Here is a 22588-nt window from a genome sequence, read left to right as displayed (position 1 = left end):
AGATTAGAACACATTATATGACACAATTGAGTCATTTTAAGAAGTGAGAAGAAGTTATGAGACACACTATCAGTCAAATATATTACATGTTTGTATTAAGAAACACTAGTTCAATGTCTTCTGGTCCAATTTTTTTCTGTTAAAATCGCAACACACAAACTTGTCTGAGTTGACGACTACTTCAAATTAGACTAATCAAGTAAAAACAAGGAATGTCTAAGTAACAGTGACTGAATTAATTAAAAGTATGATGAAACACATTAACATAGTCAAATCAATTTTAGCTAAACATTGTTTGTTTGGAAAGAAGAACAAACATTTTATATTATGGGTTTAATGTCAAAAGATTTAACTTGTTTGACTTTTTACAATCCCAACACTAACAAATAGAACATTGTTTTCTCACCTCCCAGGGCTTAAATCATAAAAATTTTCCTAAATGTTGATTTTAATTACTCAAAGGTTTAAAAGTTGTCAAACATGAGAAGCTCCTAAAGTTTGAAGCTACAAGCTAAGCTAAGTTAGGCCAGAGCGTTAGCATCCTACTCGTCCACATCCTCTCGCAAAGAGTCTCGCGAGACTTTTCGCTCTTCGGATGCTGCGCCGAGGGGGAGGCACGGTGGGGGGGAGTAGACGAAAGTCGACTCGTCAAGCGACAGTTTCAAAGTTGGTTGGTTGCGCGTGCGCGCAAAGGAGGAAGAAGCCTCCCGCGAGCGGGCGCGTGCACAGAGATGCTTGATGGCCACGTCCCCTTGGAGACACACACACACACACACACACACACACACACACACACACACACACACACACACACACACAAACACGTGATGGGCTTTAGTGCGCGGCTTTAGGAACACACGGAGGAGGAAGAAGAGGAGAGGCCGACGGACTCGAACACACAACAATCTTCATCGAGTCTTTTTGACTCGAGTGACTTGCGAGAGAGAGAGCGAGAGAGAGAGGAAGAGGAGGGGGAGGAAGAGGAGGGGGAGGGAGGAAGAGCACCAGGAGGAGGAGGAGAAGCCGGAGTAAAGTTTGTCCAAGTTTGCACATCCCTTCGGAAACGCCATTTTGATTCGTCTCCTCTTCGGATCAACTTTGCAGCCTCTCTGCCGTCATTGCCTTCATCTTCTTCCTCCTCATCGTCATTCTCCTCATCGTCATCCTCGGCCGCCACGATGTCTCGGCGAAAGCAGCCCAACCCCAACAAAGTCCAACGTAAGTGTTGCTCTTGTTGCTTTTTCGAGGCGCTTGGTGTTCGACGAGTGTGTTATTTGTGACTTGTCGGCTGCTTGTTGTCTTGTTGCCGTGTGCCAAGTCAACTTTAAGATGGCGAGCGAGCATTTCGCCTCCCTCCCCGCGTTGCTTCCTAGTTTGATGCGCATCCAAGCGGTGGAATTCAGCGCGGCTGGGTCCCTTCCTCCTTCTTTCGCCTCACTTTGAAGCTCGTTCGAGCCTTTTCGCACTCTCGAGACAAACTTTGGGAAGGGGTTGGGGGTGCAGGGGGTCGTCGTCGAGAGCTTTTAGCCGCGGGGAGGGCGGTACGGGTGGGGTCAAAGTGTGCTGGCTGCCGGAGGCGAGCATCCATATCTCGGGTGCACTTTGGTCGGAGCCTCGCTGTTTGCCAGTCACTTAGTTAGTGGCCATGTGTAAAGCTAGCAAACGCCACCGTAAGGCCAGCGGCAAGCAGAGCGCCGGCGTCCTGCAGTCGCTTTCAAAGTAAAGCCACCTGTTGAGTTCGGGCCTGGAGAAACGCTCGAATCGTGGACCGGGCGACTTTCTGAGGGGACCTTGAGTCACATTTGACAACGTTTTGGTTTCGCATAGCATGGATGTCACTCGTCGTTGCTCCTCGGGGTTACGTCGTTTGTCTTGCATGTGTGGTATGACGATGGTCGCGTACTTTAGCCGTTCGTCATCACGTAACAATACTAATATGATTACAGGTGGACGTTAGCTACGAAACGTAAAAACAATGACACTCAATAGCTTTTCTCGTACAACCATGTATACTGAACTCTCTCCTCTTGCACTGCTGTTGTATTTTGGAGGGACGCGGGCTCCGCTTCCGCTCGCGTCGTAGCTAACAGCTGCTAGCTGTACAGTGGTGCTGTGACCTTGCCCAGACAAATTTATCAAGAAAGTGAGCCTCGTTATCGTGTAAAATTGGCCGAGGCGACGGCCAGCCGTCGAATGTCGCCATTGGGGGCGAAAAGTGTCGCTTTTATGGTGCTTTGCTCACTTTTTCAACGCATTTTCGACACTTTTTAGCGTCTCCGTTGACGTGACGCTTGTTGCATCCTCCCCCTCCCCCCGTGTTCGCGCTACCATCTCGTACACGCGCACGCGCACAGCCTCCTCGTTGACTTTGCACGTTGATTCGCGCGTGCTCGTCACTCTTTCAGGCATCTTGACTGCGACTAGCTCGTTGGCCGCTTAGCTTAGCTTAGTTTTGCACGGAGGAGGATGCTGGCCGTGTGTGAGGCGTCATGACGTCACCGGCGTGTCTTATCTGAGTGAGTCAATGATTGACAGCTGCAAGAAGTTGAGGAGGACTTTTGCGATCGCCCTCGGTAACTTTGCAGTTAACTTGTTAGAACACGACACCAAAATGACGTCACGGCGAGGGCTTTTTTGTGCTTTTTTAAAGTTATGTAGTTAACATGTCTATATGTGCTGCAGGAGTGAAGGTTGGTTGGACCTCTGTTAGTGTTAGGATCGGGATGTTAGGTTGTTCTCATGATGATGATGACAATGAAGATGGCGATTATGTTTGACATAACGCATGACTCAAGAAAATAAGAATACTAGTGATCAGTTCAAACAGTTTAGAAACATTGCGATGCAACTAGAGTAAATACAAAAACATTTTTAGAACTCCACAGAAGTCATCAACTGATGTACAAAACATTGAGATGCTTCCTGAATTCTCCTGCTAATGCTAACAAATTAGCTGACCAGTGAAAGTTGTCCAGAGCTGCTAAAACATGTTGAGATATTTAAAGTCTTCCACTTTTTCCAACACACATTCAAAACTTCCAGAAGTCTTGTATTGATGTGAACACACGTGTTTCTCGTCACCCGCTGATGTTGAGATGCTTCTGGAATTCTTGCACTGATGCACACATGTTGGCATCCACAAAATCTCCCAGAAGTCTTTTACTGATGCTAACACTCAAATGGTTTAGAAGATTTTTTTTGCTGATGTTAAAACACACAACTAGACTTCTAAAAGTCAACCTCTGACATGTTGAGACGATTCCAGAATTGTTCCACAGAAGCTAGTATTTTAGCATTCCAGTGACGCTCTGATGCTAAAACATTTTGAGCTGTTTCTATGAAATTCCTCCACCGTTGCTAACAAAGTCAGCAGAGTCGCGTTGGGCCGCAGGCAGATGATCGTCTCCACCTCTCGCCCTCTAACTTGCCCGTCCACTGGTCTCGCACGCTTTGTCTCTTCGCACGTGTGGGAGGGAGGAGCGCTAATCAAAACATCAAAGCGCTGGAAATTCCTGGGCGCCGTGGCGACCAGAGGATGCTTCCTTCTGACTGGCCTAGAGGCGGGCCTCGCCATCATGTCGTCCAACATACGTAAAGCACAAAGAGCGTCTTGTGCGCCGCTGCTGCCGCCTCCTGCATTGTGAGCGCGCACGAGTCAAATATTCGCTGGACCCAAGGAGACGCCGTCAATATTTGCGCTCACATTCACACCAAATTGTTTTTGGTGGATGTCAATGACTTAATTGTTACGGCCTTAATTGGAACCCTTCGACTTTGAGGCGGGACTACATGCCATACACACTGCCCGGTCTTTCAGTAGGGACTTAAAGCGCATCCATTCCATTGCTCTGTGTGTGCGCGCGCCCCTGTGTGTGTGTGTAATAGTTTCAGTGCGATGTGTATGTCAGTGGGGACTAAAGTCAAGAAGCTAATTAAAAGCTTTCATGGTCCCTCTGAGACGCTCACTGTTTACACATTAACCTCATGTTAACACACGCCGGGAATCACGTGAGCGCCGCTACGAGCTCGATGTCAAACTTTGCTGGCCTTCTTTGAAAGGCGCTGACAAACAAAACGGCCAAAAGTATAGATGCTAGCCGCCGCTGGTGTTTCGTTGTGTGTGTGCGAGACGCTATTTATAGAGGCGCCTTTTTTTAGATAAGATTAGGTTTCATCCCAGCCTCGCAGCCCCCTAGGGGGTGAGGGAAGATGGCGAGGGGGGGAGGAGGCAGGGGAGGAGGAGTGCAAGGTGCAGGCTAGGCCAAACTTGAAGAAAGTGCACATAACTTCCTGCATCCATGCGCTAGTGTGTCATGAGTGTTTCAGGCAACCAAGTGTGGAGGAGGTTGAGTGGGAGGGGGGGATGCAGGGGGGGGGCTATATAGGTGGGGCCCCCGGGTTGTGACACGTCGGAGCAAATGGCTCATCAGCGTCTTTTTTTTTTTTACGCCTGGAACACATTGCTCCCCCCCTTAAGTCTTTCTTTTTCTTTGATCCGTTGTCAGCGCGATGTCGTCACGGCAACAGGTGATGCACTCACCCATTTGCAACCCTCAAAGTGATGCAATCAGGTTTGAGAACTTTCTAGAAGTCATCTGCCACGTTGCAAACTTCCTAGAAGCCACCAAGCAATTCTAAAACGTATTTTTTTTAGTGATGCTAACAACACTCAAGCCATCACATAAAGTATCAAAGTCAAATCCACAAGCAACATCGGGAGGAATGAAAGGAAAAGGGAAATGCAGTCTAAACAGGAAGCAAAGATTTCATCGCAAGGCCTTTCTGCGCCACTGTGAAAAGTCGCTAGAGAAGCATCGCATCCCAAGATGCATTGCAGCCACAATACCACACGGCAACAAGAGCCGCCTTGGTTTTCATTTTCAAAACAACCTCTGTATTAATTTAATTTGTTCGGGAGGTGCAGCAGCTTGAAACTTTTTAAATCGTAACAAAATGTGCAAGGAGCTCCCAGACCAATAGTTTGTCTCTGAAAGTTCAAAACAAAACTCATTTTCGGTACACTCTATAAAGATGTGATTGTGAAGCCAGTCACGGGTAAAGTTGACAGTGGTCAATATGGCCGCCGTCGCTCAAGCAAACAGATCAAGTTGAGCTGGCCCCTCCCCCTCCCCCCTCGTCCACTCTGACATTCTTTCACAGCTCGGACTTTGTCCCGGCGGTAAATACGTCTTGATTTGCAGCGGCGGGAGGTGAGCGCTCCTCGGCGTGTATCAGCGCCGCTTATCGGCACTGCCGTGGAGCCACGCCCCAGCGCGGCGACCGAAATTGCGGCGCGTCAGGCATCCGGCGCAACAGGTCCGACCTCCGTGCGACTCGCCCGCTCCGGCCTGGGGAGTCAAACCGCTGGGCTCGGAGGCGCGGCAGAGAGTCGAAGCGCTCGTCAAGTTGCATCCAGCCTCCCTGCTCCTCCCCCCCACGCCACCCCCCACCCGGCCGCTGCTGACTCCACACTTTTAGCAGCTGGCTGCTGACGGCACGAGTGAAAAATACACAAAACGAAATTGTCCCAACGACAAGATGGGCACCAGAGTGACGTTGAAAGGTCGCTATCTGCTAAACTCACGCTGAGCCTTGGCAAAGATTAATGATGCGAGCAAATGCAAGGAAAGAGAGACCTTCTGGATCCTTTTTTTGCCATCGATTGATTTGGATGTATTGAGCGGGGTTGCCACCGGTGTGTCACCTGTTGATTGTCTTGTCGTACTCAAATAGCCTAATCGGCTTTACGCTGGCTAATCTCCCACACACACGTCTGCCTGCGACATCAGTGATGAACACGCAGGCAGAAAAGAAGAGGAATGCATGCACATGCGGCCCCTCCCTCCACTCAAAAGGTACCATTGTTTGTTCTACAAACACGGGACACACCTTGTTACCATGGCAACCACAGACAGGCCCAGCATGCCCCCACACTCCACGCCGCGCACATACGTCGATGCTTACAATATCTACGTAGCCAAGTTGCGATTGGGACCGATGACAACGTTGAATATTTGGGATGGGACGACATGTTACAATTTTCTTGATATGATTGCAAGCGTGCGTGGGTGAGACGTACTCAATGCCGTTCTTTGTAATGTACATTTATTAGTTCGGTAACGAGCCCTATGTATATGTATGGGAGTGAGACAAAGGGGGTCTTTGTGGTGTGTGTGTGTGTGTATATGTGTGTGAAAGTGGGTGTGGTCTCAGGTGTTTTGCTGTAGGTGCGGCAAACAAACGCCATTCGACGTTTTGTCCAAATTACAATTGACTTCCCAAGAGGATCTCTCTCTCTCTCTCTCTCTCTCTCTCTCTCTCTCTCTCTCTCTCTCTCTCTCTCTCTCTCTCTCTCTCTCTCTCTCTCTCTCTCTCTCTCTCTCTCTCTCTCTCTCTCTCGCTTTCTCCCTTTCTTTCACTCTCTCTCCTCTCCTCACTCACTCACTCACTCACTCACTCACTCACTCACTCACTCACTCACTCACTCACTCACTCACTCACTCACTCACTCACTCACTCACTCACTCACTCACTCACTCACACAGGCAAAAGAGTGTGTGTGTTGCCTGGAGGCGTGCACAGTTTTTTTTTTTTTTTTAACCTAACTGAATCCTGGTTTGCGACCACACCCCAGCACACACACACACACACACACACACACACACACACACACACTGAGGCCAGTTGTAACGCGCTCACTTTAAGACGGTTGCATCCTCCTTGAGAACTTTTTTTTTTTATTCTCTGTGCAAGCATCCTGACTGAAGCTGGCAGCAGTAGGGGTTTGTGGGTAATGTAGTTGGCATGTTGAGGTAGGGAGGGGGAAAAAATGAGAAGAAGAAACAAAGAGTGTCCCCGACACTTCCCGCTTCCTTTTTTAGACAGGAAGTGAAGGATGCCGGCGTGTTGTTTCAGCAACTCTGCGGCGCTGATAAGCGATGTCGTCACTTCGTCTTGGTCTCGGTGTGTGCGTGACACGGTGGGGGCGGGGCTAGATTGACGTGTGTCGTATTGTCACAAAGATTTCAAAACATAATTGACGTATTTTGGTTTTTTCAGATGACTCACTTGAGAACAATGTGAGATGATGAACAAGGAGAGAAAAAAATATCTACATTTCGGAAGACATCACATAAAGGCTGACGATGCTAATCTTCAATTCAGTCGTCCGTTTTTACTTCCAAATCGTCAATTTAAAAAACTATAGGAACAGAATTGAATTGTGATTGGCTTACTGGCTTGGTCCATCAGAAAATGTATCAAAATGGACAACGCCGTCTTGTGCTTGAGTCTCGCACGGCCACTTGCTCAAAGACAAGATGGCGGGCAAACAGGAATACGAAGTGAGGACAGACAAGTGCAACTCAAGTGAATATCGCATCCTCCATCTTGTTGTTAGCGCATCTTTACTGTTTTTTGTTTTGGTTACATGCACACCGTCATATGCGGAACTCGAACTCATGGTGCCTGCAATCAGCGACTCCCACTCGCATCTTTGTTTGCTTTGAAGATCCAGCAGGAAGTGACATGACCGCCCGCCCCATAATGATTGACATGCTTAGTAACAGCGCCCCCTGCAGACTCTCGTGTCCACGTGGATGACACATTTGTGCTGATGTCGTGTGTGTGTGTGCTCACAATCATGCGCACACACGCCGATTGTGCTTGCGCATCCGCAGGCGGCGTCTTTGTGGCAGCTGTCGAACATGAATGTGTGCCTTGTCGTGCAGCTGTGCCGCGCCCGCATCGAGTCGAGCCGTGAATTTTGCGAAGATGCTGTTTTGACAAACGTGGGAGTGATGACACAGACACGTTAGCATCTCTTAGCGTACCGTTCCATGAAATAGAAAGCTTATCACAATTGTCTTGCGTTGAGGTCAAGCACTGGAGTAGATTGAGGACCTGTTAGCATCCGTTGGCATGCGTCGAGGCTGTCTACGGCACCTGTCGGCGTGCGTGAGACAGCTGCTCAATGTGTAGACCCCCCCCCGCCCCTCCCTTCCCCAAACGGTCGCGCCATGTGCGTAATGACAGAAGGCCGCACGTTAGGTGCCAGCGCACACGTGTTGTCGTCATACAGCAAGCGACACGTCGGCCATCTCTTGATGATGCTAACGATGACATCAGCGCCAGTCTTTAATGACCAACGTTATCAGGTGCCCTTTATCCATCCATCACTTGATATGTTGACTTTGTGTTTGTGGTGCCGCTGGCAGAGAGTGATGCATTGTGGGTAAGTGTCAAGTGGGGACGCACTCAACACTCAATGTGGTCGTTTGTGCAGATCGTTATAGTTGAATTTGGTCGTAACACATTGTTTTAGTATCCACGCCGAGTTTGAAATCCAATCATATTTTACTGACACGGCAACACGTCGAGGCTGACATCTGATTGGCCCAAAAAACAAACAAAAAAAAACGTCGGCATCCATGTACTGGGAGCAGTGGTTCCAAAAGAAACAAAATAGTTTAGAAGTTTCCACAGAAGACAATGCTTGGGTGTGCGTGAGCCAATCACAGGCAGACTTGCTGTAGGCGGGGCGTCGCATCAACCAATTGGCCGCAGCGCAACTCCGACGCCGTTTAACTGGTCTGACCGGATTCTTCTCATGAATCGCGCCGCTCAGTTCCTCCCCCTCGTGATTCGGCCCCACACTTGCTGCACATGTTGATGATGTTGATGATGTGGAAATGTTCCTTCTTTCCTGTTTTGGTCATTTATTCTTTCTTTTCTTCCTCTTTCATCTTACCTTCTTATTTGTGCTTTTTTCCATGTTCCTCACATCTTTCCTTCCTTGCTTCAGCTTCCTCTGCATCTTTTCCATCATCCCTTTTTTCATCTTCCTTCCTCCCTTCACCTCATCCTGCATTACTTCCTTCCTCTCTCCTCCTCGTGCGTGTGTCTGGCATGTCCGTGCTGGCCTGTTGTATCCCGACAACATTCCTAATCTCCTCCTGGTACTACAATTTTGCATCATCGTGCAACCTGCGGCCATCTGAACACTCAGCAGAGGAGCAGGGGGGATGGGGGGGGCTTTTCTCTCCTCTTGTCATGAGCAGACTTTTCCTTCTAACAACACTTTGCAAACACAACATCCTTGATTTTGGTGTTAGCATCACATGTTGTCCTGAAGACATTCTACCAGTTAGGGAACAAGAGCAATACATTCTTCTTTTGCTCTCGTCGTGCCACTACTGAGAATCAAGTCCAAACTTGTCGTCAGCAGCAGCTTCTCTTGCTCGAGGCTAGCCGCTTAGCTTAGCGTGAGGCTGACTTTCCTCACACTAGCGGCTACCTTCTTAGCTCAACGCGAGTGTCACCTTTTTTTTTTTTCAAGCTAGCGACTAGCCACTTAGGTCAGCGTAAAGATGCCCCTCATGTTTTTTTTGTCCATCTTGACGTGCTGTAATTAGCCCGACGCTAAGCTCTTAATCTCGCTCTCCTCCCCAAATCCATCCTCTCCACTTGCCCTCCATCCCTCCATCCAGATTATTGTCTTTGCGTTCTCCGGCTGGTCGACTTGACCCGTCTCCCAGCAGCGTTGTTGTCTCATTGGTGCCTTTGTGGTCACGTTTTCAACAAAATCATAAATAAAGGACTTTTTAGCTGTTTTGGTTTCTTTCCTTTCTGGTCATGCCACGCCCCCAGGGTGTGTCGTCACACCTGTATATGTTTGTGTTGTACTGACGGCATTTGTGTGTTCTTCCCGCAGTGTGAGCAGCGGTCGCGGAGCCGCATCCCAAAGAAGCAAGTGAGCCTTTCTTTGAAGGTAAATATTTGTTCAAATTACTCCTGCCCTCCATCGCCTTCCGCCACTGCCAGTGTTCTACTTGTACCCCGCCCAGCCCTTCTTGTTTCTCCTTCAGAGTTAAATCTGAGTGGCTGGCTCCGCCCTCTTCCCCCCCCTACCTTCACACTGCTTGATTTTTCACAGGCTTGTTTGGTTCCACCTACTTCCATTCATCAGCTCACAAGACGAATACACAAATGCGTGCGTAGGCTAGAGTAGTCCATCAAACGATCATTTGGTGAATCGAATGTCGGCTCTGACATCCAACAATGGCTTTTTTTGTCGATTCATTTGAGATTGGAGAAGTTGTCGATTCATCAATTGATTTCACACTTTTCCGTGCATCACCACCACTTTTTGATCTACTATCACGTGTTGCGTGCGCGTTCAAAGACAGGATGAGTGTGAGCGTCGAGAGTGAAGGAATCTGCGAGCTGATTGGCTTACAGCTGGCAGACATTTTCCACACCGGTTGGTTCATCAAGTGGGCCTTTGCACCCCCCCCCCCCCCACCACGCCCCGCCCCGTACTGCTTCGCGGAGTTGACACAAGTCTGATGATATCTCAAGACTTTATCACTCCGGCTCCAAACTCCACATGCACAAAGAGAAGCGGCAATATGTAAGCTAGAAAACAATATGGAGGCGGGGAGGGAGGAGGAGGCAGAGAGGGAGATGATTCAACGGGGAGGAGGAAAGGAGGAGTTGAGGAAGTTGCCAGTGAGATGGAGCAGAAAGCCCCAACGTGTGCAGTTTGCATTCTTACAAGTAGAGTGCGAGTGTGGAGGATGGTGGCCGGCAGCTGAGTGTGAGGTGGAAGAAGCAAAACGATCTCCTGTGACTCCTCTTAGTGTCAACTTCCTGTTGCCAGGAGACACTAGCGCTTTCATACATGTCCTCCTCGTCTCGCTACTTCTCCTTTTTTCTACGAACGTGACCCATCCAGGGCAGACCGCCTCGCCATTTGTGCCGCGCTCTCTCAGGAGGAAGTTTTGCGTTCAAAGCAGCGTACTTAGGACCCTGTTAGCATCAAATGCTAATGTGGCTAACAAAACAAAGATGGGTCCAAGGTGCTCCGGAAAAGTTAACGTTTGAGCGGAGTGAGGCCCCTGTGGCCGTTTCCAGGGAATGTGGACAGGAATGTGTTAGTGTGTGTGTGTTGTGCGGGTGCCGTGTTGTGTGAGATGGAGAGCGAGAAGAAGGAGGAGGACAGTTAGGCAGTCATAAATAGTCAACATATGGTCACCGGATCCACCCCTCCCCCACGTCTGATGCTAAACTCAGACTGTTAGCTGACACCCAACATCACGGCAGCCCATCGACTCTGTCCCCACATAGACACTGACTACGTCGCGTTACATCAAAAAAAAGTTTCAAACAAGCACTCAGTTTAGCCGTAGTTTGCTAGCTTCACGCTAGTGCTAAGTGATAATGGCAAAAGGCATACAAATAGCCTGCAAAATGTAGCCGTTTGGATTCATCTCCGGCGGCGGCCATTTTGCCACTTGCTGTACGGACATCACCTGTTTTTGGAAGTTGGGTGACGTGACGTTGGCAAGCCGAGATCGGGATTGGTCGCTACCCGAGCAACGGGTGATGTCATGTTCCGCCCCCAGAGATGGCTCAAAACGGCTGCATTTTGCTGCTTTGCCCAGAAGTTTTGAACTCACCCAATTTGCTTTTTTTTTTGTGTCACTTTTCAAGTTCATGCTTTGCCCACATGTTGCGGTGTTGAGCTCAGCTGTCAGCGTTGTTACGTGTCGGCGCAGGTGCAGCACGCCAGCACCCGACGGATTGCGGCAGATGCGCAAAAAGCATCGCGAGGGCCTTCGACAAAACAAGCCAGTAGGGCATCCTCTTTCCTCTTAGCGCTTCTTCTTCCGCCTAACAAGCATGTCTGATCTCCTTCATGCTCTCTCCATCTTCCTCTTCATCCCCCCGCCTGCTCCTCCTGCAACCATCTGTTGCTGTTCGTTTTCAGCCGGCTGTAAAAACTGCTGCCGGAGCACTTCAGCAGCCAATAGTGACACTTTGCTGTGCGGGCGGGTGTGGGTCTGTCTGAAGACGAATGATGCTAATGTAAAAAACAATTCTGGGACACGTGCATGTGCGCATGTGTGTGTGTGTGTGTGTGTGCACACACACCTGCTACTGCCTTGTCATGACACAAGCAGGTCAGTGGAAATGCAACACGGACACACACACACACATACACGTTGTGGCAGTCGTCAGCAACAATCCGAATTTCTCTTTTACATACCTAAAACACGGAATGAGAACCGGAATTAAAAGGGGAAATAATTGTACATGTGTAAGCCTTTTTAATTGAATAGAAATGTGTAGAAATTAATATTCTAGTTTTGTGGGGAAAAAAAACAAAAACGTTCAACTTTCCAATATGGAATGTGTGTATACGCACACACAGACACACACACACACAAGCATTGCTGGAAGAGGAAGTGGCCAACTCTGGAGAGCGTCTTCCTGTGGGGGAAGCTAAACAGGAAATGGTCATCATTTCTTCTCCTCTGCCTCCTCTTGTAGCCAAACTTACTGTGTGTGTGTGTATGTGTGTGTGCATGTGCATGTTTTGAGCGGACAGGTGTGCCGAGGGTCCGCTTGTAAAATGTCCCCTGTGCTCGAGTAGGCTCAGGGCCAAGCAAGCTCCTTGCTGACCAGTAAACCATGTGACCTCTAACTCGTTCCTTATGACCTTTTCATTTTGAAAGTCATGAGCACGTGTGACTTACCAAAAGCAGGCGCCATCTCGTGGTGGCTTTCCCTGACCTTACATGATGGTCACGTGACAGGTTTATTTACCGTGTGTGTGTGCGTGCGTGCGTGCGTGTGCACAGACATGGAAAACGCCACAGAGGAACAGGAAAGGGGAGGAGTCAACTCAGTGATGAACGGTGAAGAGGTGGAGCCAGTGGAGGAGAGTAACATCAATAACGTCAAAGGTGAATTACGTTGTGTCCAGCGTCAATTTGTTCTTTACTTTGTCATTGGCTTCTGAAGTTGAAAGCGTCCCATACATACTTTTGTGAGTGTTTACCTGTCATCATGTGACTCCGCCCACCTTCCTAGATGCACCTGAGGGCGCCAAGGAGGAGGACGAGAGCCCACAGAGCCTCCAGAACGGCGATAGAGGCGGCGGTGGCGGGGGAGGAGACTTGTCCTCCATCAACGCCATGATGTCAGCAGTGATGTCAGCGACAGGCAACATTAACGGAGGAGGCGACACGGGAAGTGATGTCACTCCAGGACCCTCGCCCAGGTCAATATGATTTCCTTGAGTGTTTCTTTTGCATCCCACTAGAGGGAGCCACTGTGCCCCCCCCCCCTTTGAAAATGACAGGAGTCCATCGTTTTGCCAGTTTTGCGCGTAACTTATTTGTTCTTCTTGTAGCCCCTCCCCCAGCAAGGTGCCCACGCCGTTGTTAGCCACGAGGGCGCCGCCGGGCCGCAACATACGACGCAGCCAGGTGAGCCCGGTCGGCGGCGCCGTCCCGCTCCTCAGCCCGCGCTCACCAGTTGACGTGACCATTTTGTCTCTGTCGTCAGGACGCCAAAGACGATCACTCCACCCACGTGTGCCCGCTTTGTGACAAGAGCTGCCAATCGCAGCATCAGCTCACCATGCACATCAGACAGGTAGCGCCACACGGTGGCCGAATGCTGCGTACACCTGCCCGCGACACCGCGGCGGACGTCGTCCTCACCGGCGCCTATGCGTTTTGGTTTCAGCACAATGCCGACGCGGGCGCGACGGACCACTCGTGCAGCATTTGCGGCAAATGTTTAAGCTCAGCGTCATCGTTGGATCGCCACATGCTGGTGCACAGTGGCGAAAGGCCCTACAAGTGTAGCGTCTGTGCGCAGACCTTCACCACCAACGGCAATATGCACAGGTACGCGCAGGCGCAGGCATCCGTTGCAAGAAGTTGGCCATTAAGCCATCCTACACTTCACTGGTGTGTGTGTGTGTGTGTGTGTGTGTGGCCGTGTGCATGTTCAGGAAGTTACACTTTAAACCATCTGTCCCCATCTCACACACACACATAGCAACGCCCATCGTTTATCAGCCTTAAACACATCCCTGCAGCACTGTGTGTGTGTTTGTGTGTGTGTGTGCTTGCATGTCTGCGTGAGAGAGATGTGGGGAGGGGGGGATGGCAGCTTCTGACAAAATAAATGCTACAAAGATTCAATTTGGAACGAGAGAGCGTGCGTGTAGATGAAGATCTTTGGCGCGTTAGCACGGGAGCAGTAGTATACATCTTGTCCATCAGAGGGCACTGTCGATGTGGATTAGGAACTTTCATTCATTTGTTGCTCAACTTCTACTTTTGACTTCCTGTCTCATGTGGACCAAGAATGATGTGTGGGCGTGTTTTACGAGCAGCCGCACACACGCTGAGTCAGCGCCCTTCCTGTCCTCTGATTGGTGGCTGGAGCATTGAGCCTTTTGGCCCTCTTCTCCTCCTCCTTTCTATCCTCTCACCTGATTGGTGGATCAAGTTCTTCCCCGTCAGCTGCTGTCAGGACCTCGTAACTTGGCGCCCACCCTGCAGCCCGCTGGGCTCCTCCTATGAATAGCGCTCTCTCTACTTTGGATGCTTCCTATTTTCCCCCTCCTTCCTTCATCTGATCTTCTTCTTGTCATCACACCCACATTTTTGGTTTTGTTCACTTTCTTACATAAATTGAACATGTCTATTGACTTTGAAAACCAAGAATGCGGCTCACCACAAAAAAAAAACGTACAAAACGGAATCATTTGCTGCAGCGCCGGCGATAACCCGGTTCAACAAAATCACACTCGTGATTTTAACTGGAGCTTGTGTCCCCCCGTCATGCAGACATATGAAGATTCACGAGAAGGACCCCGCCAGCGGCCTCCTGCCTGTCAGCCCGCCGTCGCCCACCAAGCGCCGCCGTCCCTCGGTCAAGCGCCGCCAAGGCATGGAAGACGAGGGTGTCGACGAGCCGCCCGCCAAGAAGGTAAGAGTGGTTCGCCCGGCCGCCCGGTTGGATCGTCAGGGTGGGGCTAAATGATGATGTCACCCAGGCAACAGAGGACGCGGCCTCGGAGGAGGGGGTGTCACTACCGCCGCAGATGACACAGGTGGCGGGCGTGCGGGTCGGCGATGACCGCGGACCACTTCCTTGCCCCATCTGCTTCAAGACTTGCAGCGGGAGATTCGAGCTGGACGCGCACATGGACACGCACCCCGACACAACGCTCAGGTAGACACGAACACACAAGACACAAGTAGACACGCACACAAGTTTGCATACAAGTTAAACAAGTTTGTTGCGGTTGGCAGGTGCGACTTGTGTTGTCTCTCGTTCCGCACCCACCGAGGCCTGTTGCGTCACAACGCCGGTGTCCACAAGCTCCTTCCCCAAGACCCCAGCGGCCGACCGTTCATCCAGAACAATCCGTCCATCCCGGCCGGCTTCAACGACCTGGCTTTCGTCGACTTCTCCTGCAAGAAGTTTGCCCGGGTGGCGCAGGTCAGCTGGGCCACCGCCACAGAAAGGGGCGGAGGGGCTTCCCATGCGCTTTTGCTGACTGACCCGTTTCTCCCGTGGCTGCTTGTGCTTCAGGTGTGGTGCGAGACCAACCTCCGGCGCTGCATCAGCAGCTTTCACCGCTTCGTGTGCGAGAGCTGCGACAGGGCCTTCCCGCTGCGCTCCGCCCTGGAGCTCCACAAGAGCGTCGCCCATTCGGATGTCCCGGCCCAGGAAGCGTCTGGACCTGTGCAAAACGGCATACGGGAAGGCGAGAACGACATCCAGGACGTCCCGCTTTCACCGCAGTCCCGCTTCATGGAGGCGCTGGGACTCCAGCACGTTTCCAAGGTAACCGAGCGTCATGCATATATATACCCATACAAATTTTGGGATGTTAAAGCCAAATAAGTGAATAATAGTCAACAATAAAATAATAACTTCTGAAGATTGGCCGGGAGCTGCCAAGTGTCTCGGAAAGACAACAAAATTACACAAAATAGCAATGTGCGCTACGTTAGCTTAGGTGACCGACCACTTCCTGTGCGTAACGTCGGGTGTGCAGGGAGTCGCTGATGGTGTAAGGATGCACTTGCTTGTCTTGTGTGGCGACGCCGTGAGTTCGATTCTTGCATATGACTGTGTGAATGTGTGTGTGCGTGTGGCAAAAAAGTAAAAAAAAAAAAAAAAAGGAACAAAACGGGTTGTGCCCCCCAGGTGAAGCGCATTCCCACAGAGGATGAGATCCACCAGGCCCACCTGGAAAGCATCAAAGTGATCCATGTGGAGCCCCAGGAACTGGCCTTTCCACCGGGAGCTCCGACAGTGGGCTTGGGCGGGCTGACGGCGCTGCGCCTCCCCCTGCTGGAGCAGTCGGGCGGCGCTGCTGCCACCGCATCCACGCTGCAGGGGCTGTCGCAGCGGGAAGCACTCAGCCTGCTGTCCCTGCAGCCCTTCCAAGCAGGCTTCCTCCTTCAGCCCGACGGCGCCGCTGCCACCGCCGCCGTCAAACCGGGCGAAGTGGGCGGCGTGGTGGAGCTTGCCGACATTCAGCAGATCCTCAAAGTGGCTGCCGCCGCGCCCAATCAAATGGGGCTGGGCTTCCCCGTGTTGGCCAAAGGGGCGGGCTTCCCTGCGGGCCGAGGTGGGTGCTCGTGCGTTAGAATGATGAATCCTGAAAAAGCCCCGTAAGTCAACTTTGCTAATACTATTTTTTTTTTGACACAGGTCAAGTCCAGACCCAAAAGACCATGCCCCCCCTGAAAGCCAAGCCCCCCGTCACACCGCGCTCCAGTATGACTGTGAGCACGCCGCCTCCGCTGCAGAGCTCCCAGCGGGCGTCGCTGGGCTGCATCAGCCCTGGCCTGCCGCCACCCGCGCCAGCTCTCTTCAAGACGACCTCCTCGTCCTCCCCGCCGGCCGCCGCTACCGCCGCGCACGAAGACGCGGGAGTCGGCGGGAAGAAAGCGGCGGGCAAAGCGGCAGGCGTTGCCAACGCCGAGGCCGGCTCCGCCAAAGGCTCCTTCCCGTGCCGTTTCTGCGATCAGGTCTTCTCCTTCTCGGGTGTCCTGCAGGCTCACATGCGCTTCCATCTGGGGATCCTGCCCCACCAGTGCAACATCTGCGACTACGTGGCGCCCGACAAAGCCACGCTCATTCGCCACCTGCGCACCCACAGCGGTGAGCGGCCCTACATCTGCCGTGTCTGTCATTACCCCTTCACCGTCAAAGCCAACTGCGAACGCCACCTCCGCAAGAAACACGGCAAGACGTCCAGGAAGGACATTGAGAAAAACATCAAGTGCGTCTTCTCCGCCGCATCCAACAACCTAAGCGTCGCCGCCGCCGCCGCCGCAGTCTCGACCCTCCCGCCCTCCGACGTCGAGATGGGACAGAGCGCCGCTGACGCTACTTGCCGCTTTTGCGGCGAGGACCTGAAGACGTACCGGGCCCTGCAGATTCATCTGCGAACACACAACGGCTGCCAGAGGAAACCCTTTGAGTGTCGGCGCTGCGGCGCCGCTTTCCTGGCCAAGCGCAACTGCATCCACCATCTTCTCAAGCAACACCCCGAAGTCCAGGAGCGCGAGATCGAGGAACACATCGCCACCATGCGCCCCGCCGCCGCCGGCGTCGTCGCCGTTCTCTCCTCAGACGGGCCTGCTCGGATCCAGCCGGTCAAGACTGAGGACGTGAGCGCCTATCAGCAAGATCCCGACCAGCCCCTGGATTTCTCGGCCAAAGGGCGCAGCGTCGCTCACACGGCGTCCGTGGGCATCAAAGTGGAGAGCGCGTCCCCCACGCTGGAGCGCCCCGCCCCGGACACATCCCTGGACCAACCCATGGACCTGTCCGTTCCCAGCAAACGACTTCGGCGAGAAGCGGGCGAGCGGCCTCAGATCAAGACGGAGCAAACGGGCTGCGACGCAGCCGACGAAGACAAGACGGTGGCCGCCTCGCCCCTGGGGGCCTACCGTCTCCCCCCTGGCTCCACTCCTCCCCCTGCCCCCCGCCCGCAACGCCTCAAGCCTCTCCTACCCAAGCCCGCCTCCTCCGTCAAGGAGCTCCCCCCTCTGGCGTCCATCGCGCAGATCATCCACTCGGTGTCCGCCGCCCCCGACCTGCTGAAGAGGGAGGCGGAGGCCAAACCTCAGCCGACCTCCGAATCGCCCTCGGACCCTCCGGGCACCGCCGTCCTCCTGGAGTCGCCGGGTGATGACAGTGCCAGGTCGCCATTTCTTTTCATTCCTTTGAATTTGTATGTTTGGGGACAACAAGCGAGAGTTGGCGCGCCCGGTTTATCCCGGTCCACTGAAAGCGCGATTGGACTTCTTGGCCATAATTCAAGAAGGTCCAACGCTGCTCAGTCGCAACTGCGGCCTTAGACAAAGGTGCAGGGAATCATGAATCGCCAGAAAGCAAAAAAATGTCAGGAAAAGCCTACAAGAACAACTAAACTCAATTTGGTTCATCTGAGGCAGGTGACTTTCATATAGTTTAAATTTGACTGTGCAGGAAGAGGAACCGCAAGAAGAATGGCAAGGAGGCGAGCGTGATAGACGCGGATTTGGAGTCCAACGGTGAGTTGGCCAGCGTGGAGAAGATGCTCGCCAACACCGACGCCAACAAGTTCACCAACTTCCTGCAGACCGGCGCCAACCAACTCGCGCCAAAGACCGCTCCCAGAGGTCAGAGTTCACACACAGCAGTTGTTGAAGAGTCGCCGATTGTTGCGCATGTAGTTGAGACATTGTGACGCGTGCAGACGGCGAGCGAGCCGGAGGAGGCGCCGACAAGGAGGCGGGGCCTCGAGAGGAAGCCAAAACGGCAGCGTTGCTTCCTCAATCCAAAGGCAAGAAGAACGCCTACTCCAACTCGGTGCAGAAGATGACGTGCCCCTTCTGTCCTCGCGTTTTCCCGTGGGCCAGTTCGCTGCAGAGGCACATGCTCACGCACACCGGTAGGTCGTCACGCGTCACCGGCCCGTGTCGCCGCCGATGCTAACGGCGCCGATACTCGCCCGTCCTCAGGCCAGAAGCCGTTCCCGTGCCCGCGCTGCGACGCTTTCTTCTCCACCAAGTCCAACTGCGAGCGCCACCTGCTGCGAAAGCACGGCGTCACCAACCGGACGCTAAGGCGCAATGGCATCTTTGCCAAGAAAGAAAGTGACGACGGCTCGCACGAGAGTGCCGGTAAATGACTAAATGTCTTTCCTGGCGGACAACATCAATGAAAATAGATCCTTTTCTTTGTGGTGGCTAAATGGTCCTTTTCTTTTTTTTTTTTGGACCATTAGAGAGTCAGTCTGACGTCGAGCAGCTGACCAGTGATTCGTCACCACTCGGCCACACACCTCCCACCGCCTTCAAAGACACGCCCTCTGAACAGAAGGAGGAAGAGCCCACGCCACCGAGCACCGCCCACAAGGACAGCCCGGGTGAGTGCCCCGCCCCCTGAATGCTCATTAACCATGCCGATGACATCATCATCATCAACGTGCGTGTGGTGTGCGCAGTGGAGTCGAGCCCTGCGCAAAGTCCTGAGCTTGCGCACCAGCAGGGATCGGCAGAGACCTCGACCGATGCGTCCAACCAAGCTTCGCCCAGCGCCAAGGTAACCCGGCACGTGACTCGCCCGGTCCCACAGCTGACATTGGACTTACTGTTGGTCTTTTTCAGTGCGATCACAACGACGACGATGACTGTCACAGCAACAAAAGTTTGGACTTAAACTTTGGTTCCAAGCTGATCGACTTCAAACTGTCAAATTCGGCCCCCGGTCCCGCCCCCACCCCGGGCTCCGCCCCTCAGGAAGAAGCCACCGCCGACCCCCCGGCGGAGACGACGGACGGTCCTTCGGCCGCCGTCAAACCTCAGCCGGAATGGAAGCACGTCTGCAGAGTGTGCCGGAAAAGTTTTCGCTATGCCACCACTCTCGCTCGCCACGAGAGGGCGCACCAGAGCCTGGAGGCGCCCCACGAGGAGAATGGAGCTGCGGCGACCACGGAGGTCGACGAGGAGAAACGCGAAGACGAGCCCGAGAGCCAAGAGGACGAGGAGGATGGCGGAGGAGGGGCGAGGCCCGGCGAAAGCGACGCGCCGGAAAGCGATTACGATCTCGACGAGGACGACGGCGAGCGTACGGACGACGAGCGCGACGACGCCAAAAGCCCGGAGGGCGGAGACTCGGCCGCTCCAGACGCCGCCACCGGCGTCGTGGACAAACGCAAGAAGAAGACGTGCGACGTGTGCGCCAAACGATTCTGGTCGCTGCAGGACCTCACCAGACACATGAGGTCGCACACCGGTAGGCCTCGTGAACTGCTTCATTGTTTTGCGCACACTTTTTTTTCACACCGCAAGAAAACGATGTCCACGTGTGTGCGCTGACGATTATATTTCCTCCCCCCGCACAGGTGAGCGGCCTTACCGCTGCGCCACGTGCGACCGCACGTTCACGCTCAAGCACAGCCTGGTTCGCCACCAGCGCATCCACACCAAGACGCCGAGCGAGGACGGCGACAGGGACGCCCCCACCCCCGCCGAAGCCTGCCCGCCCTCCGAGACCGAGAGCGAGTGCGCCAAAGACTTGGATGAAGCCCGAGCCTCCGATCCGGAGCCCGTCGGAGGCGAGCCTGTCGGAAGCGAGCCCGTCGGAGGCGAGCCCGTCCAGGCCGCACCCGAGGAAACACCTGAACTTGGTGCGACCCCCCTGGAGGACACGCCTCCCGGCCAACCGGCTACCGACGCGGTGTCGGATTCCAACGTTTCCAAAGAGCTCCCTGGCCAAGCTTTGTTTCAAGGCCTGTTGGAGCTCCGAGCCCCGCCTACTCTGGATCACACGCTGGCCAATGGAGAGCCTCCCCTGGTGGGCGTGGACTGAGCGTGTGCAAAACGCCGTAACATTAACAAGTGCCTTACTACTCATCTTTTTTTATAGCTTTTTAACTTTGTTTTGTCAGCAAGAAGATCAAGATGGCCGACACGTTTCACGTGACACTTCTTGTAACTGGAAAAGATGACGGACGGACAAATGGCCGCCGCCACACCTCAGCTTGTGTGCGAGGACTTCTCAGTTGACTTTTGTTGTTTGACTTTTTGGTGTTGGGTTTTTTTTTTTTTTAGTCTGGAAGTGAACAAATGAAATTTTAGTTAGTTTTGTGTGTCTGTGTGCGCGATCGATCGCCCTGTGTCGTTAGCGCTAACCCGGGTCCAAATTACCTCAACACTGTCAATCATGTCTTCCTGTGCGCTAGCGAGTTGGCTGATTGTTAGCCGGCACAACTGAGCGCGGCTAGCGCTTGTGCGTCTGCTCATTCACTTTGGCTACGCTGGTCCGTTTCGTGCAATTGGCCTCATCACACAAAAAAGTGATTAGCTTTAGTATTTAGCTCGGCCTCGGCTTCATATGGGTTAACACTACTTCTCCGCGGCCTTCTAACGCTGACCAGCGAGCGCTAACACATCAGTAGAACACAACACGTGACAACTGTTAGCTTAGCTCAAACTTGACATTGCTAATTGAGCAAAGCAGGCCAGGTAACAAGCTAAGACGGCAGGCTAAGCGAGTCTGCTCTAAGTATTTGCGCGTTTGCCACAAAACAGCGCTAACAAGACTTCTCCCCATCGGTAAATCATTTTGAGTTCACATTAATAACCATGACTTCTTCAATTTCAAACTCTTTGTTTTGTAAGTGGCGTCTGAGACAATCAAATGCATGTGGGGAGAAAAAAAACTTTCTGGGATGAAAGTTACTAACACTAGCATGAGTCACTGGATTCAACTTGACGTTTTGTTAAGTGGGGGTGGGGCTCTTTTGTACGTTTTGCCTCAGAATGTCATCATGACTTCACTGCTTCAACTGGATGGACACTACTAACTACTACTAGCCTTACTATAATAGTACTACTACAGAGAGTACATGTACTCTAATAGTACTGCTTGCATATTTGGACATGGTCATCATTTGTTTTCATTGCTGAGTGTCAGTCCATCAAAAAGGTTTCTCAGTAGCAGCAGGCTAATGCTAATCCCCCCCCCCCTCCAAAAAAACACAAATGACTTGTGCGTGTGGTCAGCCGTGCGTATCGTTTCTTAAAAGTATTTATTTGGCTCCCGGGTGTGCGCGCGTGTGCACGTTTTGGATGTTCTGCCAAGAAGCAAAGTTCAGTTGAGTCAAATTAAAAAATGCCAAGTTGAGGTTTTGAAAGTTCATTCAAGTTAATCAAATGTGAGGCTGAAGATTGGCAGGCGTACTTTGAAGGTGGTGTCATCAAGTTGCAACGCGCACACGCAGCTGGCCGGGCTGCAGACGAGCAATAGAATAATCCAAGGAAAAAAAAAAAGCTTTAATCATCAAATTGTTCTGTCAAACTGTGAACATGAACATTTATTATTATTATTATTTTATGTTTTTTTTTTCTCCTTCCGGGTGATTTTTTTTTAGGATAGATTTTTTTTGGGGGGTTTGCATGTTTAATCAAATGTGCTTGATGATTTCTACACACACACACATACACACGTCATTAATTAAAAAAAAATGATGATGCTCTCAGGGTTCTTCTCAAATTGTTTTTTGTTTTGCTTCCTGAGATGCAAACTTTTTGATTTCGGACTTCATGTCGACTGTCAATCAAATCAATCACGCCAGCACTTGACTGTGAACACACGCATATACACGCAAACGCAACAAGTGGACGAAGTCATCAATGAAAAGTCAAAATAAAGGTTGAAAACGCCGCCGACGCCTTATCCTGTCTCTTGGCATCCATATTTACATATC

The 22588-nt window shown here is 52.0% G+C and overlaps 1 protein-coding gene across 3 annotated transcripts; it reads left to right on the top strand.

Annotated features, from left to right (window-relative positions):
- The first annotated feature begins 648 nt into the window (after nt 1–648).
- On the top strand, nt 649–22557 carry rreb1a (ras responsive element binding protein 1a). 3 transcript variants are annotated; one of them, XM_085939305.1, is made up of 20 exons: nt 649–1218; nt 9713–9769; nt 12645–12749; nt 12877–13066; nt 13199–13274; nt 13354–13443; nt 13537–13700; nt 14652–14793; nt 14861–15039; nt 15120–15309; nt 15403–15657; nt 16024–16450; nt 16534–18034; nt 18322–18494; nt 18572–18766; nt 18837–18998; nt 19103–19243; nt 19322–19419; nt 19485–20112; nt 20222–22557. In XM_085939305.1, exons 3-20 carry the CDS (start codon nt 12647–12649, stop codon nt 20686–20688), a joined length of 5181 nt encoding a protein of 1726 aa, XP_085795431.1. In that variant the 5' UTR covers nt 649–1218; nt 9713–9769; nt 12645–12646; the 3' UTR covers nt 20689–22557. The 3 variants fall into 3 exon arrangements, with proteins under 3 accessions (XP_085795431.1, XP_085795433.1, XP_085795432.1); XM_085939307.1 differs by lacking the exon at nt 649–1218 and adding an exon at nt 1544–2516; XM_085939306.1 differs by lacking the exon at nt 649–1218 and adding an exon at nt 1544–2573.
- Nucleotides 22558–22588: the final 31 nt, after the last annotated feature.

The sequence above is a fragment of the Syngnathus leptorhynchus genome, chromosome 19 (assembly GCF_054491065.1).
Source record: "Syngnathus leptorhynchus isolate UIUO chromosome 19, UIUO_Slep, whole genome shotgun sequence".
Classification (NCBI taxonomy): Eukaryota; Metazoa; Chordata; class Actinopteri; order Syngnathiformes; family Syngnathidae; genus Syngnathus; species Syngnathus leptorhynchus.
Note: the sequence above shows the minus strand (reverse complement) of the source record. Positions and strands in the feature narration are given on the sequence as shown.

Coding starts and splice junctions, on each gene's coding strand:
- rreb1a (XM_085939305.1), top strand. CDS start 12,647: ATGGAAAACGCCACAGAGGAACAGGAAAGGGGAGGAGTCAACTCAGTG. Junction 18,495..18,571: donor GCCAAAGACCGCTCCCAGAG/GTCAGAGTTCAC, acceptor TGACGCGTGCAG/ACGGCGAGCGAGCCGGAGGA. Junction 19,420..19,484: donor AAGCTTCGCCCAGCGCCAAG/GTAACCCGGCAC, acceptor GGTCTTTTTCAG/TGCGATCACAACGACGACGA.